We start from the raw sequence: 19,218 nt of genomic DNA, 5'->3' as shown, positions 1-19,218 counted from the left end.
CACTTTTATAGGTGTCCCCTTAGCTCTGATGAGGCAGCTGGGTCCTGTTCTCTCCACAGACAACGTCCTTGAACATCTCTCCAGTTATTTTTATCTTAAAGAGCAAAACAAGGCCATTTTCCTGCCTGGCATGGGAGCGTTCTTTGCTCGACCTGAGGGCACCGTGCCCTCTTCTTTCCTTTACTCCCTGATCACAGCTGATAAGCTTTAAAGGGAGGACATCCTCACAAATGCAAAGGTTCGGTGCCTGATTAATGGCATTAGCTATATTCTTATAGTGTCCCTGAACTGCTTATTTTGATTTGTTTCTTAGCCTGCCCACCTTTTGGGATGGTGCTTTGAACTCTCTAAAATTTTTCTTTTTTAATCACAGCACAAACAGTGCCTCCCTCCCCTTCAAAGTCCTGGGCTCTCTGCCTATTAGCTCCCCACATTTTTTCCCTAGCTGCTTCTTACTCAGATGGAACATAAGAGGAGTCTGGTAAATTCTGGCCTCTAAAGTGTACAGTGCCAGTCTGCTGCTAAGGAGTTTCTAGGTAGGATCTTGAGATTGAAGCATACGGAGCTGGAGCCCCAGGGTATGAGGAAGCTTCAGATACACAAATGGGAGGCACGACAGAAAAGTGGGTAAGAGTGCTCTAGGCTCTAGGCTCTACCACCTACCATCAGTAGAACTTTGGCCAAGTTCATGTAATCTCTGTTTTCTCGTCTATGAAATGTGGATAATAATAGCACCTAGTTTGTAGGGTTCTTCCTAGGATTAAATAAGATAATCTATTTAATAGTGTTAGTTGTTGTTATCTCTAAACTGTTACCAAAGTAAAACTTCACTGAACTTCAGGGCGTGACAGACATGTTTTAGCAGAGTTTCATGGTTAAAAGTTGGATTTACCAGGCAGTGGTCAAATCCCATCTCGATCCCTAGTTAATAAGCCTCAGTTCTTTTATCTGTAAATGCAAATAATAACAGGAATATACCTAAATATCACAGCAAGGTTTTGAGGAAGATTAAAGAGAAAAGTGGACTTAATACTGATGATAATATACAGAGCCTCATTTAAGGTACAGGGGGTACAAGCTTCTTTCCCCTTCCAGGGAAGGTTTTCTTCAGGGCCCAGTGGCAGAGTTTAGGTTACCAGTTCTTTCCCCATTAAATCTAGTCCTGTTCCATACCTTCCATTTCCCCTAAAGTGTCATTTGAGCCCTTATTTGAACAGAAGTCAGAAGCACTTTTTTCCCAGAAGTCACATTTTGAGAAGTGTAGACCAGTTAAAATGAATTGTAGGAATATTTATCTGTTGCAAGTCCAAAAATCAGAGGTAGATGAATTTCAGTCAGATTTCAGACTACTTTTGACCACTTTCACACCTATATTCTTGCATGTAAAGTGCTTTGATAGGCTAACCACTTTATCATTTTATTGTACTTTATTACATCATAAATTTTTATATCTTGCTAACGATCCTACAGGAAGCTTAATTGTTTATAGGAACATCTTAATTAACTGGAGTTCACCAGGTTAAGCAGAACACAAATTGAAGGAGTTATAAATGAAACACTCAGCTCCTCTCATTTTACTCAGGATGCACTATTGAGATAGACCAGGAGGTTCTGCTGGGTCATAAGGACCCCAGTATGTCACAGCAATTTCAGGTTGATGCTCTCAACCATTCTTCCTTTTCCCGTTGTGTCATAGTGGTGACTTCTTCCAAACAGGGGCCCTCCCCCTAACCTTTGTTGAAGAGTGAAAACATGAAAGGAGGTAACTATGGTAATTCAGAGAAATTCTGACTCATATTCTGGGAGGCATAAAATGTTGTTTATGTATCCCATTCCTTACCAGGTTTTGCCTTCTGGGAGGGTAGGTGTTTGTAATTTTTCAAAAGCTTCTTCAATTCATCTGTTAATAGTTAGTGAGCATAGAGCCAAAGTGCTGTATAGATGGTATTTTTAAGGTGTAACTGTTTAAGGTGTTACTGCCACAACTGAGCAAAATCATAAGCAGTAGTAGAAGGGGCCCCCTAGTAAGGTCTCTCCCTGGAGCTGTTCCTTGATGCACCAGGGAAATTGCCATTTTGGCCTCTTAGGCCTCCCAGCCTGCTCCATATGGTCAGGCAGGTGATGCTACAAATGCAAGCCCAGACCCATTAAAATGAAAGGACAGTGTTGTTGGGCCTTAAATTCAGTTGGCCAAGGAATGCAATGGCAACTCTATACCTGGCTGTCCAATGAGGAAGCCACTCTTACAGATTTGAGCACTTGAAATGTGGCTAGTCCAAATTGAGATCTGTTGTAAATATATACACTGAATTTTGGAAATGTTATCTTAAAAAAATGTGAAGTATCACAAGAATTATTGATACATTATCTGCATGTTGGTAATATTTTTGATATATTGACTTAAATATAAAATATGCTCTTAAAAATTAGTTTCATTGTTTATTTTTTACCTTTTAAAAGAGACAACAAAAATTAAAGTATGTGAGTTGAATTGTATTTCTATTAAACATAGCAGTTCTAGGCCGTTGGTATGAGGTAGTGTTATTGGCGGACTGAAGCTTAGGTTATAGTGGCTTTCAGGTAGAGTAGTTAGAACTGGTGCGAGAATCCTAAAAACCAAACCCAGTCTCTTGTCCTCCCTTCACTCATCACTGTCAGCTCTTCCCCAGTCCTTGGAGCTTTCATACTTGCTTCACTATTGATCATGTCCAGTCTTTCCTCTGCCCTTGTCCTCAGGGAAGAGAGATCCCCCTACCCCCAGGAGCAATTAAGTGTTCCCTTCTGAATGTGCTCAGCGCACTTTACTGAGACCAAAGGGTTGTTTCTGTGGCGTACTGATCCCTCCACTAGCTCGGGAGCTCAGGCAGGCCACCTCTTCATCTCTGTGTGCTGATACCCACTGCAGCGTCTCCTACACAGGAGCACAGGAACAAAGGTTTGTAGAAAATCCTAAGTGTATCTAAGAGTCTCTGATTCCTAATTGCCATTTCTTTTCCAGCAGCCTCTTCCATGCTAAGTGGTAAGCACAGCTGCAGACGCTTGCCTTTAGTCCCACTTCTGCATTTCTCTTGTCCAGCCTCTCTGTTCTCGCCTTTGCTGTTTTCTTCTGTCTTCAGACAACAAAACCAGTGAAAGGTAGGTAGGAGGTTTTAGCAGCCTGACTAGCCAGGAAGTAAATTTTAGGGAAGTTCAATTTGTTTGATCATTAACAGATGTTGACATTTTAGTCTTATTCAGAAGGTATAGTTTTGAGTGAAATATCTTCCACTTTTATTTAGTACTTCTTCAGTATTCCTTTGCATGCAAAAATCTGATGGATAGAAATTCTCCCTTCCGTCTTGGGCTGTTCGTGTTTCCCACTATTAGGAAAAATTAAAAAAACAAATCAACTTCTAACATAAAAGAAAACACCTGTTTGGCTTGGAGAAATTGGCCAGGGAGGTCTTTTCTCCGACAGGCCAGAAGCGACGATCACAGGGCCCCTTATTAAAAAAAAAAAAAAATTTAAAAAAAGTCATTTTTTTTCTTTATTTCATGTGAGCATTGGCAGAAACTCTGACAAGCAGTTCTTCATATTTTATTATGTTCTTGTCTGCAGAATCTCTGTCAGGCAAAAACCTTGTCAGCGGAAAACCTGTCGTAGGATCAGAGGAGACAAAAACAGGTGTCACACAGGCAGTCAAAACTGAAGGAAAAAAAGATTAGGTTAAAGAGAGAGAGGCAGACAATTACATTAATGCCATTGCTTTTATCTTATAGATGTGTGTTATTATCTCGGGGTGCTGAGTGCGCAATTGCCTCAAAGAAAAGTAGACAGGAGACAAGGGGAAACTTGATAGTTATTAACTGAAGAAGCAGTGTGTCAAAGCTGGATGGGGTTCAAAGTTTTGCAAAGGAAAAAAACTGCAGGCAGCAAGCAACGGCTGTGTGGTTCTGCTTTTGGCTACATAAACCTAGTAGCAATCTAACATTTTCTACTTGGAAACAGATCATAGAGAGAAAAATTAATGAAAGATTTCATTTGGAGGTTTTTGGGGTAACATTTATCCTATATACATGTGACTGAATCATAATCTTTTCTCTCTTATAAAATCTTGCCACAATGTGAGGCATGGTGAGGCATGAAGACAGGCATTTGTCAGTTCAGCTGTGTTGTTTCGATATGTTTAAAACACCTATTATCAACACACTTTTAATTAAAAAAAGCTATTAAGAAGCCCTTTTACTAAGTGTGAACATCTGTACGTGCAAGCTGTAAATTAGGAGATCACATATGTGTGCCTCAGTCAGAGACTAAATGAAGCTGGCAAGTGTTTTCTAATAGTGGTTTTAAATACAGTAAAAAAATCTAAAGGAAAAGTCGCTACATTTTAAAATTTGGATTTATATTTATGATTGCGCCTGTTGGTACTAATTAATAGAATTTTTCTTCTCATTAGAAATTAGGGTCATATTACTATCAAGTTGGTAACCAAAACTTAAAGAGCTAATGAGCATCTCCCCTCTGTTTCTTTGTTCACATCTTTTCAGGAGACTTGGCTTCTTTTCTGAAAGTTTGCATTTATTAAATATTGTACTTATTAAATATTAAACATTGGTGATGCTATAAAATAGTTTCATTTTGCCAATGGCCCAAACTCTGAAAGATGTTTAGCCTTGTTGATAACACATACATGTCAAACAGCCAAGTAGTGACTTCAGGTTGGGATGGCTACTTTGTTTCCCCATCTGCTCAATCATACACTGATCATGGGAGTGGAAAAACAGACAAGGATCTCTCTAGCCTTTGACATTTTCTGTTCATGCATTTAACAATTGGTTAGTTTAGACTTTTCCTAAGACTGCCTTCTTAACCCCCCCTTTTTTTATGAGCAAATCTTTATATAGGGCCTTTTATTTCTCCAGTCACAGATGCAAAGCAGTTTGATACTTGATATATGTATTAAGCAAATCCAGCAATCCAGAAGAAAACACACATCAGTGTCAGAAGTGTGTGTGATAGCCCAGAATTTTAAGGGATTATGGTGGGAGGATAAAAAAAAAAAGATTGATTATAGATTTAGAATGAGATTTCAGGCTGACTTACTAGGAGAGGAAAGGAAAAATACTTGTGACACAAAGGTGACATTTATTTAAAAAAAAAAAAGACGACTGAATATAATCATTCCTTTCTTTCAGGTATTTCCTACCAGATGCTGGCTTTTTGTATTACTGCTCTCTCAATTTTGAAAGATTTCTTCACTATATGTGATAGAGTTTAAAGCATATGTTCTATCAAAAATAAATATGTCTTGCATTTATAGAGTTTCCTTAGTGAAATTCTTGGTGAAACACTATTTCAAGAAAATGACGTCTTAAAGCTAATAAATTAGGAGTAGGGTAATTATTCGCTTACAGAAAAGTTCAATTTTTGTTTAATAGAAGGACTTACACGGTCTGTTCAAGTAGCATATTTCAGTAGTTACTTTTAACACGAGATGTGTTTTGTAGTCTGTGTACATTTAATTCATTGATCTGTAAATTAAATAAAGCAAGGTTTGTGTAGTCAACTTTCAGCTAGCCTCGGCAACTAGAGATTGGATAGAGCAGCAGCAGGAGGAACAATAACCCCCCCAACCCTGGGTGCAGCAAGGAGAGTCAATTACCAAATCTCTTCCTAGATTTACTGTCAAGTTTGCAGATTAAATTTTCTCTTTTCCCCTTAACCACCTTCTGATGGAGTTGCTGTAAATGAGGAAAGACATGCCCCCAAAAGTGGTCCATGTAAGGAAGGAGGAGGAGAAGAAATAAAACGAAGGACTTGTTTAATCTACTAGCCAGGAGAGTGAGCTTCTGAATAACCAAGCGTTGACAGTCTACTTTTATGTGTGTCTCAGTCAGACTTTAATGATTTCCAAAGTCTGTTGTGAAGACTTTATTATGCATAAGGCCACAGGGGGGAAATGCCAATCAGTTTGAAATATTACTGTATAGTCTCAAGTGGAGCTCCAATTCTGCCCCGGACTAATTGTGGGTGTTTGTATGTGCATCTCCACATACTCGCAAAGCTAAATGTCAGCTAGGGATGATTAAACTCCATAGGACATAGGCCTCATTGGAACTACTTTTGTCCCCCTTTCGTCACCACAGATTAGAATGACATCCATAATGGACTTTAAGAGTATTCATATACTTAGTCCCTCATGTATTAAGGGACAGGAAAAAAAAAATCCAGAATCATTCACATGAGGTATAAGGTATAGTAATGTAATCAGGGTGTATGGAGGTTCAGTAGGTTTTTGTTTTGTTTTAGTTAAAAACACTGACGCGCTATTTGTTCAAGAAAAAAAATAAACGCTTCACCCATAAGGGCTGACAGTTTTTATCACCAGGTTGGGGATCAACTTTTGCAGCTAAATATCATTCCTTTTCTTCTTTCCTTAAAAAAAAAAAAATTCTTGAAGCAAGCCCTCTTTCTTTTTGGTATTACGTATCCTAATTAATTCAACCTTGACAGTTACAGTTAGAAAGTTGTGACTTAAATGGAACATGAGTTATTTTGTACCGAATTTGCCCCCAATTATATAGGTCTTTTCCCAAAAAGTAGTGAATAAAATGTGCAGATCTAAATATTACTTCAAGTTATAAGGAATCCTTCTTTTAATAAGTCATTGTCTGCCTTCACGATCGATTCTCTGATCCACTAAAAAGTTTTTAATATGTCATCATTGCCATTTATTAATGTTTTCCCCAAGTGCTATGGCTTTTATTCAGATCTGGCTTACGATCTTTGGGTAGGCTAAGCCTTTGCCTTGCGCCCTGATGCTCTCTTGCCTAGCAAGAGAGCAGAGTCTTATAATGGGAAAGGATTGATGTTATAATGATTCCAAAGGGCCCCTTTATGATGAAATTCTAAATACGCAAAATCCCATTAAAGCTGTAGAAGTTCATGGGCTAGCTACATTGAAATGACATATCATTATATCGGGTATGGTGTGCATATCATAAAGTGTGGTATAATTGGAAATTATTGGTCATATTAGAAAGAATGAAGAGCCACTGACCCTCATGAATTCAGAGTATTTGGGTATTTGGAGTACAAAAGGGAACAATAATCTGTTTATAAGTAATCAAAACTTAAAAATCTGACCCCAGAAACTGTTCTTATAAAATCCTGTCCCTAAGAACTCTATTTCTGAACTCTTAAAGTAATCGTGGAAAGAATTCCATAAACCAATCCCTCAAAGACACATGTTAAATGTTAATCTATTAGAAATTAAAATTATGTTCTAGGACCCAGAGCTCCTAAAAGTTGACCGCTTGATGCTGTTATAATTTAGAATCCTAAGGGGAATTGAGGCAAGAGACATGGAGTTCTCGAAACAATTAGCTTTCCAATTGAAGGCTCACTTGGCTTTCTCCCAAAATGAAAGAATAGGTTTCTTTAATTTTTTTTTCTTACTTGTAAAATTGCTTCAAATTAGTATTTAAAAATTTAAAAATATCCAGGGCAGGAGTGGAAATTAGTGAAATAAAAGATTTCCTTTTAGGCCATTTTCATACAAATTTTTAATTGTTTTCTCTGCAAAGTAGGTGGTTTTGAGAAGTTAGCCCACTTCTCTCACTTTTTATTGAATGGCTGGCTATAAGCTTCACACTGCCTTGCCTGAACCGCTATTATATGGAGTCCACTGGATGTCAAGGCTTGAAACATTCAAGCATATTCCTGTGAAAACCACCTAAGTCACTTGAATCTGGCTTTTAAAGAAAGTTATGTTTAAAAAAGTTGTGGAAAACTAAGAACTATAAACTATCACTGAGAGCCAATTTTCTAGGATCAGTGAAAAGCACTTTTATACTCCTACATTAAGAAAAAAACTATCTGAATATGTTCTTATTTCTGTGACCTTCACAGAAAATATTAGAAGTGAAGTCTGTAGAATTACAGGTTTACATTTATTTTAATTTATTTGAAGGTTTGGGGAGTAATTCCTGTTATTAAAAATTGAAATAAAAAATAGTTATTCACATTTCACTTGATAGATGCAAGTTCTTTTATAACTACTGCTCACCCACCCCAGCTCTATTTTATACATTTGAAAACAGAATTTTATAAAGAACATTACTTTGTTCTTTAAGTTAGCAATACTGTTCAAAGTGTATGTTACTTTGTATCACTTCACTACTGCATATTTTGCATTACATTTTATACCGATTTTATATTTACATTACACATTTACAGTAATGAACCACAAAAATTCTGGCTGTTGTCCTTAATGGTGATTCTGTTTTTAACAGAAATGAGTTTTCTTCATCCAGACTTATGTGTCATTTTGGGGTCTTGTCCTATCAAAGTGTTTATTAAAATTATATCCAGACTTCAATTTTTCCTTTGTCTCATAGCTAGAAAATTACCAGTTTAAGCTTCTGTTTCTGGCATTTTAAGGAAATCCAGGTAAATTATATTCCCCCCAGTTACCTAATTCACAATTTAAGAAGCTCTTGTGTGAATTTTCTTTTCTTTTTCTAGCTAGTATCCATATTGTGCAGTTAGACCCTTTCTTTTTCCAAATAAAATTCCACATACTAAGAAGAGATTAATTTATATGTTGGCTTTTTTCCCCTCTAGACCTTTTATAAAAGAAAAATAAGCTTTTCTTTGTAGATCTTATTGTGTGACCATTCTTTGACCCTGTCCAAAATCTGTACCATCCATATCTTTTTCTATAGCTGGGAGATCATAGCTCTAGAACATTGATTACAAATCCAGTGATCTGTGCTATGATTTTCATAATGTCTATACATTATGTTCTAGTCTATGCACCCTGTCATCAAGCTTGTTTTCTTTAACAGTCCCGGATTTCATATTGCTACCTAGAAATCCACTGGATGCCCTCAAATCTTGCTTCAAGTGGTAGGAAAGGGAATAGATTATGCAAAGCTTAGTTGATTCTTGCCCAGATAGCAGCCCCACCTCACTCCGTGAACTGCTACAATTACCTATAACCACTGTTCTCTAGGGGAGTGTAAAGATCCAAGGAGAGGGACATGGGTAAAATGGAGAGTTTGGTGGCACAGTAGAATCATACATTTAGGTTTTCAATGCAAATACACTAATGGTCTTTCCTAGTCTATGTTGACTTAACTGTGTTTATCTGTTCAACAATATGAGGATTGAACACCCTTGAGTCAATTATGTGTCAGATAGAGTTGCTGCTTAACATCAAGCTCTCGTGATAAAATAGGCACATAAGTGACCCAGTAAATGGGCAGCATATGGTTGGGATGTACATGATTGGCACACATCATTATTGAGACAGTTTGCTCTTAGATGAAGGGACCTCTCTAGACTTCATGGAAAAAGAAAATAGAACTTGAAGCTAGAAGGAAGATGTAGTCAAAAGGTAGATAAGAGGAAAGGCACTTAAAGAACAGTGTTGAAAATTAAACATATTTTAAATGTAGCTCAGCAGATGGAACTCTCCTTATCTCACAGCATCATCGCGTACCGTTCTGCTGCTGTCTCTCATGTCCTAGAATTGGCTTTGCCTGGAAAAGCCAATTTGTTATCCATTTAAATTATGTTCTCATGTGACATACCCAGCTTGTAATTTTGTGCATTAATGTGTATTTTTTTTTTAAGTTTGTTTTCCTCATTAGTCTGCTAACTTCAAGAGGGTTAGAGTCCTATCTGTTTTGTTCTTCACAAATTCTCCAAAATTTAGCATAGGACCTAGAAATATTCTTCTAGTAACCAAATATGAAAATGCTTAGAATGTTTCAAAAGGTAGTGTGTAGCTCACTTTGTGTCATGTTATGACGATGGATTGATCTGGCCAAGGTCTCCTGACCCAGGTTAAGGACTCCAGGTAAAGGAGGAGGGAGGGTTTTGCTGGGATCACTATTAGAAACTTTTGACCAGGGAAGAGACCTATTCTAATCAGTATTTTGAGAAGACTGACTTGTGGGTTGTATTTAGGTTGTATTGGGTCAGAAAAAGCAGAGATAGATCAGACCACCAGGAGTTACTTGCAGTAATGGAGTTGTGAGAGCCTTAAAAGCCTGTACTAAAGTGATAGAAGTTAGGGCAGAGAGGAGGGATTGATCCAGGAGAAACTGCAGTGGAAAAATGTATGGGTACTAAGTAGCCTGAGATAATTTGAATGTTTTCTCTGTATGTAATGCTTAGTGAGAAGAACAGCAGCCAACAAGATAAGAATTTGTATCCATACTGTAGATCTCCTCAACTATATAAAATTATGGACTGAAAAAAGTAGATGCAACTGTGTCAATGTATGGATATTAGCAATTTTTGGGTGGTGGGGTTATAGATGATTATTTTGTTGTTATTGTTTTCTTGAATTTATGGCATTTTTTTCAAGAGCACCTGTGACATATCCATCAGAAGATAACAAAAGGTTTGTTTCAGCCTAGTTTCCATAGTTCTACCTTTCTCAGCACTAAGAGTCAAGTACGTGTTTGGAGTTGAGAGCATGGCTCTTGAGTAGGTTAGCAATCACCTGCGTAATGTAGGAGTAGTTGGATTCCTAGAGGCAGCACATCCCAGGTGGACAGCTGGAGAGGCATCAGCTCTGAAATCTTCATGATTCCCCTGCAGCTCAGTTGATTTCCCCTTCAAGCCCCCCCAGCCTAGAAAATCTTAAACTGCCCATCTTTACTCTAAGCATCTATTTTCTTCCCCACTCTTTTTAGGTTGGTCTTGATTCTGTGTTTTTCTTTCCTCACCCCTTGAATTAAGGAGGTGGTCCTCAACCTATTGGCTGCCACTAGCAAGAATTTTGAAAAGAAAGAGCCATCCTGACATTTTCATATACGAAGTAACTTGCCAGGGTCATGCAGCAAGTAAGTGATGGAGCTGAGATTTGAACCCGTGGAGTCTGGCCCTAGAAACTGTCCCTTATCTGGAGGATAACAATCTTTTTAACATTGGGAACTTTAAATCATTGTTTTAAGTCGTTATTGCATCTCCTTAACTCTTATTTCCAATTCACTGTCCCCAAATGACATTACTATAAATGTAGTCAGTCACATTCGCTGGAAAGTTTTATATCATTCAACTTACACATGTCTGCAATGAAAATTAAGAAAATAATACATTATAAATAAAAACTTATTTTTTTATTTAAATTTATTGTTTAACTTCATCAGGATGGTAAGATCCAAAGCAATAGAAATACTATAATTTTTATAACTTATTAAACACAAAGTAGATTTTTGTTAGAAATATACCTGTCAATAAATTGGATGGGGCTATAATTTTTTTCTTCCCAGACAAGTTCATATATCAGTAAATGAATAGTATTCATTGTAAGAAATAGAAAAGTTACCCTATCATTTCTTATTTTTGCAGATGTAACTGCAGAGATGCCTATTCATGTGAATAGGTGGGACAAGGAACTTTATCCCATCGTCATTCACTTCTTAGAAATCATTTCACATTGTATGCCAAAAACTACACAATGATCAATTAGTTTTGTTAAAAGGAAAAAAAGTGAAAATCACCCACCTTATTACCCAAATGTTGTTATAGTCATTCACCTTCTCGATGTCTGGAAAAAGGCATTAACAAGATGTATTAAATGTCTACATATAAATTTAGCTGTTAGTCTTTCATTTAGAGGCATATTGTTTATTCTAGTATACACAGTTAAGGTTGAGAAAATAAAGATACTGTATTAGTTATTTAAATAATTTCTGCAATATGCTTTTTATTTTTATTTTTTTGAAAAGTGATACTTTTATCATTGCAGATTCAGCTATCTTGATTGATGAAAATTTCCACCAGTGGTCATGGTCAAATTATGCTTCCGAATTTAATTTTCATTGCGAGAAATTGAATTCACATTTTGATTCAAATAAATGTATTAATATGCATTTTGAGAAAAATTATTAAAAAATCAATATGTTGTGGACTGCATTTCATAGGGTAGATTACTAAAACAGTCTAGAATAAAATGTGGAGCTAATAAAATTACTCCATTTACAACAGAAATGCTAGTTCTTATTACTTAATTAGTAATGATATAATGTAAACCTAATATTTTTTTGAAGAGTGTGTTAGAAGTCATAGGAAAAAAAGTCATGATCTTAGTCATGTGGTTCCATATGTATATCACAGTATAGTGTTGGACTTCAGGAACACATTAGGTAAGAGTTGTATATTATAAAAACATTTATTAATTTTGCTAGATCTCATGGTCAAAACTGGTTTTATGTATTTAATGAAAGCAGTTATGTACTGCTAAAAATTAAGTGCCTTGGCTTTAGATCATAATATATGTTAATTTTACTTTTATTAACAGGATGTGGAAAATATTCAAAATTTATAAGAAATAAGCTGAGGAGCACCTGGGTGTCTCAGTCAGTTAAGCGTCTGACTCTTGATTTTGGCTCAGGTTGTGACTGCAGGGTCATGAGATCAAGCCCCACATCAGGCTCCATGCTCAGTGTAGAACCTGCTTAAGATTCTCTCTCCCCCTCTCTCTGCCCCTCCCTCCTCAGCCCCTCCCCACTTCCTCTCACATAAAAAAGAAAGACAAAAATGATGATCAATCAGGGGCACCTGGGTGGCTCAGAGGGTTAAAGCCTCTGCCTTCAGCTTAGGTCATGATCCCAGGGTTCTGGGATCGAGCCCTACATCAGGCTCTCTGCTCGGCGGGGAGCCTGTCCTCCCCACCCCCCGCCTGCCTCTCTGCCTACTTGTGATCTCCGTCAAATAAATAAATAAAATCTTCAAAGAAAATGATGATTCATCATAGCTGAAATAAATATTTGGTATTTGATTAAGTAGGTTGTCTGAAAGAAATAATGTAAAATTTCTATTCACATTTTATCTAGTGTGCATTACAAAGTTTATAGGTCCAGGAAAATATTCAGACTAAATTTAAAAGAGTAGACATGTCATAGGCTCAAGGGGTTTTTCTTCCCAGGTAATGATCTCAACTCCTAGGGTTGAGTGTCAGGATTAATTGAAAAGAATGGCTTGCCTTTGAATGTTTTGGGAGGCAAAAGCCATTTTCAGTATTGGACACTTGTGCTTTGCTCTCACAAGGATACATTCTAAAGAGTGATTCATTGTTAAAATAGATAGGAATGCTAGAGGTGAATGCATTATTCTTGTCCCATTTTATGTTCTGTCTGAATTCTGAATATTCCAACACAGACCCAAGCATCAGGTTCTAGCTGCTCCTTATCCATATAGGTATAGTCAGGAAATAAACCTTCCCAGGTTCTTGATGCTGTTATTAATAATTAAAGGAGGCTTCCAGAAAGCCTCATTTATTTTGGCACCCAGGAGAGTTTTCCACCCTGGGCCATTGCACTGTATAAGTCAAGTCAGATTACACCATTATTTTGTAAAGAAGGAAGGGTACAATTTTTAAAGGAGAAATGGGGGTTGTGGCTTTGTGGCTGAGGTTTATTCAGTGGCTTTTACTGCTGAACACGTGCCATGTCCCTCAAGTTGACAGCCATTGTTTTAATTCAACTTGTGGACCCTCGTCAAAGTTTTATATTTAGAATCATAAGATATTTTTATCTTATAAAATGTTTAATGTTTTCTATATCCTATTAACAGGAAATAAAATTATATCATAAGCCTCCCACGGCTTTTGGCCTTTGGTATTAAGGCTCCTTACACTTTGCCCATCCGACTCTTTTGTACTTATCTCTAACTATTTGGCCTCAAGTATTAGACATTCTGTGGATACTCATTTTCTTCCATGTATCCCATTAGTTCAGTGGTTCTCAAAGTGTGGTCCCGGCCAGCAGCATCAGCATTTTGTGGAGACTTACAGAAATGCAAACCCTTGGTCCCCACCGCAGCCCCAGCCAGAAACTCTGGGGACAGTGGCCCAGCAATCTGTGTTCTAATAAGCCCCGCAGGTGATTCTGATGCATGTAATGTTTGAGAACGCCGGCCTTCGTTCCATCTACCTAGACTGTGCTCCTCCTTTCTCACTTGCTGAATTCCTAGTTATCTTGTAAGACTGTGCCTTCCTGGCAGTTACCCTACAGTACTTTATCAAATCTCTTTTATAGCATTTATACTGGTTGTGTCTGTCTCCTTTTGAAGGTGGAGGCCACAACATAAATTACTTTAGCTTCTGCGTGCAGCTCCTACGTTGCTGTTGAGTTAATAGTGCAGGTGAATAAATGAATGTATGCATGAATGAAGGAAAAGAGCGTTACAGGAGGAGTGGTGATCAGTAAGGTCAGCTGCTGTGAAGAGGTCATGGAGAACAATGAAGGGAAAAGCTTTTGGATTTCACAGTAAAGCAGGTGTCGGTGACCTTTGAAATGCTTGCTTCAGCAGAGGGATGGCAAGAAGCCCAGATTGCTGGGAGTGAGGGTCTTCCAACATGATGAAGACTTGCAAGTTTCCAGACTTACTGTTTATCTGAACATGTGGTGGAAACAGAATTTTCTTGGGAGAAATAACTAAGTGACCTTAGGCCAGTTACCTTATTTCATTGAGCCTGTGATCTTGGAACACGCAATAAGAGTAATTCTGTGTGTTTTTAATTTTTTTGAAGGATTAGAGGAGATCATTGTAACCCCCTAGAATGATGCCTGACTTTTAGTTAGTACTTAAATGGTCAATTTATTTATCAGCCCCCCAACACACCATTTTTTTTAATCTAATAATGTTGATGGTATCCATTACCCTTTGTAAAGTTGTGTAAGATAGGAAATTGTTAAGGACACCCTATTTCTAGTCATCGGATAAATTGTGAGTAGCATTGGGTCTGGAACTAACATAGTTTTAGTTGAACCACTGATAGCTGCTTTGAAATTACATGGGATGTAGCTGGAAAAGTACCCCCAAAAGTGGTTGTCTTAGTTAAGCCTCCTTTAGGTACAAATTATGGAATCCTGCTTCAGGCAGACATAAAAAAGGAGAGTGAGGAGAGATTTCTTTGGCTCATGTAACTGAAAATTCCGGCCTTAACATTGCCATATCTGTGTCTTCTGAATCAAATCGTTATTATCAGTACTTGGTCTAAGACCATCTTGCAGCCTGATGGACTTCCATGTGATTCTCATTCTCAAGCATGTAGATTGGCTGCAAATTTCCAGGAAAGAGAAGACTTCCCAGTAGTTCTAACCAAAATCCTAGAGTCAGCCTCTCCATGCAGACTTAGGTCACTTGCCCATTCTTGAACCAGGTGCTGTGCCAGGGGCTGAGATATCCTGGTTTCCAGACCTGACTCAAGGAACACAACATTCTGGTCTGCGAAATAATTGATACTGTGTGTAGGGGAAGAGTGACTCCCCAAAGGGAAATCAAATTTCTGGTACCAGATTGAAGGGGAATAGATGTAAAGCAGGCAGAGCAGTTGATGTCATTTTATTGTATAGAAAAGTGCTTTTTTTTTTTTTTTTTTTGCACTGTGCTTCCAGCAACTCTAGGAGTCCCAGCTTAAACAAGTTGAATGGAAGAAGAGAATGACAAATTATTAAAAGTTCTCTAATCCACACGCACTCCAGCTTCATCAAGAATAGTTTTACTTTTATATGTTTTTATACCCAGTTTTTCTTAAGATTTTATTTGAAAATGAAATTTGGGGAATACCATTGGTATAGAGCAATTTAAGATGGTTAGACCCATAAAGTATAAAGGTAGGTGACCCTCTTTTCTCACTCCATTCAGCTGAACAAGTTCTTGCCCTACATTTTATTCACCCCATTGACCCAACTCATATTCCTAACCCCACTAAGACTCAGACTTCCGTCCTCCACAGTCAGATATAGGAAGATCATGACATGAGGCAGACTCAGTTCACCATTATTAGGATAACTTAAAAAATTGCCACTTAACCTTTGCCCACCTAGGCAACATCCCCAAAAGTTGTCGACAACTTGGTGACTTAGTATGATCCAGCAGTCGTAAGGCAGAAAATTTTGATACATTCAAGAAATTTGACAGATCATAATCTTTGATGATGTGTACATGTTGAAATTTGTAGTTGACACCTGCAAACTGGACAGTTTAATTTTTCAGTCCTTTGTCTGAGACTCATCTCCTAGATAATTGCTGCTTAAATCACACTCAGGTTTTTTCCCTTATCTACTGTTGACTTTCTTTAAATATCTGGGCTACCCTTTCATCCTCCATATCAGTATAAATGTGGCCAGGTGCCTATTTATGTAAATAAAGTTTTATTGGAATGCCAACACGCCCATTAGTTTAAGTCTTATCTGCTCTCCCTCTGTAACAGCAGAAGTGAGTACCTGTGAAACAGAACGTTTGATCCACAGACCTAAAATATTTACTGTCTGGCATTTTACAGAAAAAGTTGTTGATCCCTGCCATGTATTTATGTGGCTATAACAGTATTTCTCCTTTTTGACATGGTATATTTATGAAGAAAAATCAGGTATATTCTTACTCTCTGTTGTTCTCAAAAGCATATCTAGGGAAATGTTTTTGCTTTACCTTTCCACTTGTGCTCTTTCAGTTGTCTGAACAACTTCTCTTTGTTTCTGGAGCCTAAACACTTTAGTCCTCTTTCCCTCCTTAAACTGCCAGCCTTTTTTTGAGGAGCAGGAGGGAGAGGGTGACAGCTTTCCAACCAGCCCTCGAACACATAGGTACACACACCTGTGTGTACTTAATGCATGGCTGTAGGCACCAAACATGGGAACAGAAATCGAGACTTGGTATCATCTTTTTTCCCCTCTTTTTCCCCCTCTTTTGTCCCCTCTTCATTTCCTGTTTTGTCGTGATAGCAGTATAGTTGGTGAAGAAGTGTTTGATGCAGACCTGGAGGGGTAGATGAAGGGAAATGAGAGAGGAGCAGATTTCCCCTGACCTGGTCACTGGATTCTGTAAGCAGAGCAGCTTACCCATAAGAAGGCTGAGTAGTAAGGCTCTACTTGAAGAAGAACAGGGATAATAATACCCCATTCCTACATTTTTGCAGTGTAAATGCCCCATGGAATGAGAGAAGACTTCAATCCCTAGGCTTGTGAATCCCTTATCTTTCCCAAACGTTAAATTAATTTTTAAAGCTATTTATTCAAAGTTGACTTAACCACTAGAATAGGAAAGATCAGACAAATCAGCTACAAGAAATGAAGTATGAGGAAACCCGAACTCTTTGACAAAGTATTCCTGGGAGTAAATGTGTTGAATGAAGCCAGCGGGTAAATGATAAGGGCCTTTACACTGTGGATGTAAGAAAGCAATTTATCAAGAGTACATGAACTCTCTGGTGACCACAAGTCAGGAGGAAACGAGAGTGGAGGAGGAACCCTGAAAAAATACATTTGAAATACTAAAAAAAAGTGTGTGTGTGCGTGTACTTTTAAATACCTGCATTAATATGCAGAAATACGGGCATCTTCAAACGGGAGTTGCTCAGACTGCGCAGGTACAGGAGTCTATTCTGTGAGGGTCTGCAGTGCTGGGAAGAGAGGTTGAGAAAGCCAGGCAGTGCCTTTAGAACTTGCAAAAACCTTGGGCGCTCTCAGGTGTAGTTACGATTTGAGCCTGGTTGTTGTCTGATACCCATTTGCCTGACTTATGAGATTAGATGACCATCTTTCAGGCACACATGTTTATCTTTTTTAATCTCTGGAAGGTTATCTGTGTATAATTCTGACAGTTGATCTAAGGCTTTTGTGCTCTCTTAACGAGTTCAAAGCACCTCTCACTCATTATCCCATTAATCTTTGCAGCATCTCTTTGAGCCTTGTGGATGAGACAATGTTATCTTAATTGTTCACTGTAGAGAAACTGAGGAAAAATGTAATTACATTATCTGCAGCAGGGTTCCCAGGAGCTCAGATAAGGATGGGGACTAGAATGTATGACCTTATCTTGGCTTTTAGATCTAGATGTAACTTCTTAGACTTGAGGAGAAAAAGGCCTGAAGTGTTTACTAGGAGGATGGTCATCCTCAGTTTTCTGTACTGAGGTAACACCCCTGAAATACACAGAAATTCTTCCACTTTGATGTTTGTCATTTTTTGCCTATTTTCATCTGATACTAAACCCTTGTCAGAGCTGTTTATAAAAAGTGACCAAGTTACACCATGAATTCTTTTTTCTTGAACAGGCCAGTGAACATTAAACTAACAGGTAAATAACAAGAGGGAGAGTTGGAAGAACTACCTCTTGGGATAATCCCTGCTTGCTAATTTCACTTGAGTTACATTACGAGCCTTTATCCCCTCACATGGGGTTTTTTAACCCTGTAGTCTAAAAAGCATGCTCCTCTTCCTCTTTAAACCGTTCAAGTATGATAAGGGGTGAGTCTTATTCAGAAAACTGATATTGGTTCGGCCTATGCTTATGGCAGGAGTCCAGAATTGTTTGTCCCTCTCTTTTTGTTGAGGGAAGGGGGATGGAGGACACCATGGCAATTTGGGCTGAGCTATAGTTCAGTTGGCAAATTAAATTCGTCAGGTTTTCACGCATTGAGAAGCATCCTCAGGGGCTATCTTTCTGAAAGTCGAATGTGTTTTGTATTTGCTGTTGTCTGTAATTTATAGATATACCAAATCAAAAGGAAAAGGCAAAAGCAGGGAGGAGGTGGGACGAGAACTGTTTCTATTGCAAAATCTCACTTAAATATCTGTAGGCATGATCCATCTGTGGAAATGGAACCCTGATGACATCCAGTGACTTGTTTCTACTTTGTCTCTGCCCTTTCCCTCCATGTCTGTATTCCTGCCCACCTCTGGAACTCTGGTGGGACCACCACAGCCTTGGATAAGCTCAGCACGCAGCACCTGTACCACCCCACCCAGGTGGAAATCGTGCAGTCCAACGTGGTGTTCGACATCAGCAGCCTGATGCTCTACGGGACGCAGGCGGTGCCCGTGCGGCTAAAGATCCTGCTGGACCGTCTCTTCAGTGTCCTGAAGCAGGAGGAGGTGCTGCACATACTGCATGGTCTGGGCTGGACGCTGCGGGACTACGTCCGGGGGTACATCCTTCAGGTAGGGGGAGGATGGCGCCGCTGGTGTCCCGCCAGCTCCGGGACGGGTTGAGGGAGAAGCCTCGCCAACCTGGTCTCTTTCCTGCCCCTCACAGGCCTGGGTGTGCACACGCTCTTCTGATTAAGGTGGTCCCTTCGGCAGGCTTGTCAGAGAGCTGGAAAGAAGGAACTGTGTCCCAGCAGGCTGGCACTGGGCCTCAGGGGTGGATGGTAGAAAGGAACAAGTGGCCTGTTGCCTAGCATTGCTGTTTGCATCTTTTTAAACTCAGCT

General features: G+C 38.6%; 1 protein-coding gene across 1 annotated transcript in view; it reads left to right on the top strand.

Annotated features, from left to right (window-relative positions):
- The window catches only part of LOC111156615 (basonuclin 2), a 297,257-nt gene that overhangs the window by 153,991 nt on the left and 124,048 nt on the right, over positions 1–19,218 (top strand). Inside the window, exon 4 of the mRNA XM_022517609.1 lies at positions 18,713–18,948. Coding sequence (XP_022373317.1) covers positions 18,713–18,948 — 236 coding nt within the window. The remainder of the gene's footprint in view (positions 1–18,712; positions 18,949–19,218) is intronic.

The sequence above is a fragment of the Enhydra lutris genome, unplaced genomic scaffold (genome assembly GCF_002288905.1).
Source record: "Enhydra lutris kenyoni isolate GAN:26980312 unplaced genomic scaffold, ASM228890v2 scaffoldscaffold47, whole genome shotgun sequence".
NCBI classification, from domain to species: domain Eukaryota; kingdom Metazoa; phylum Chordata; class Mammalia; order Carnivora; family Mustelidae; genus Enhydra; species Enhydra lutris.
Note: the sequence above shows the minus strand (reverse complement) of the source record. Positions and strands in the feature narration are given on the sequence as shown.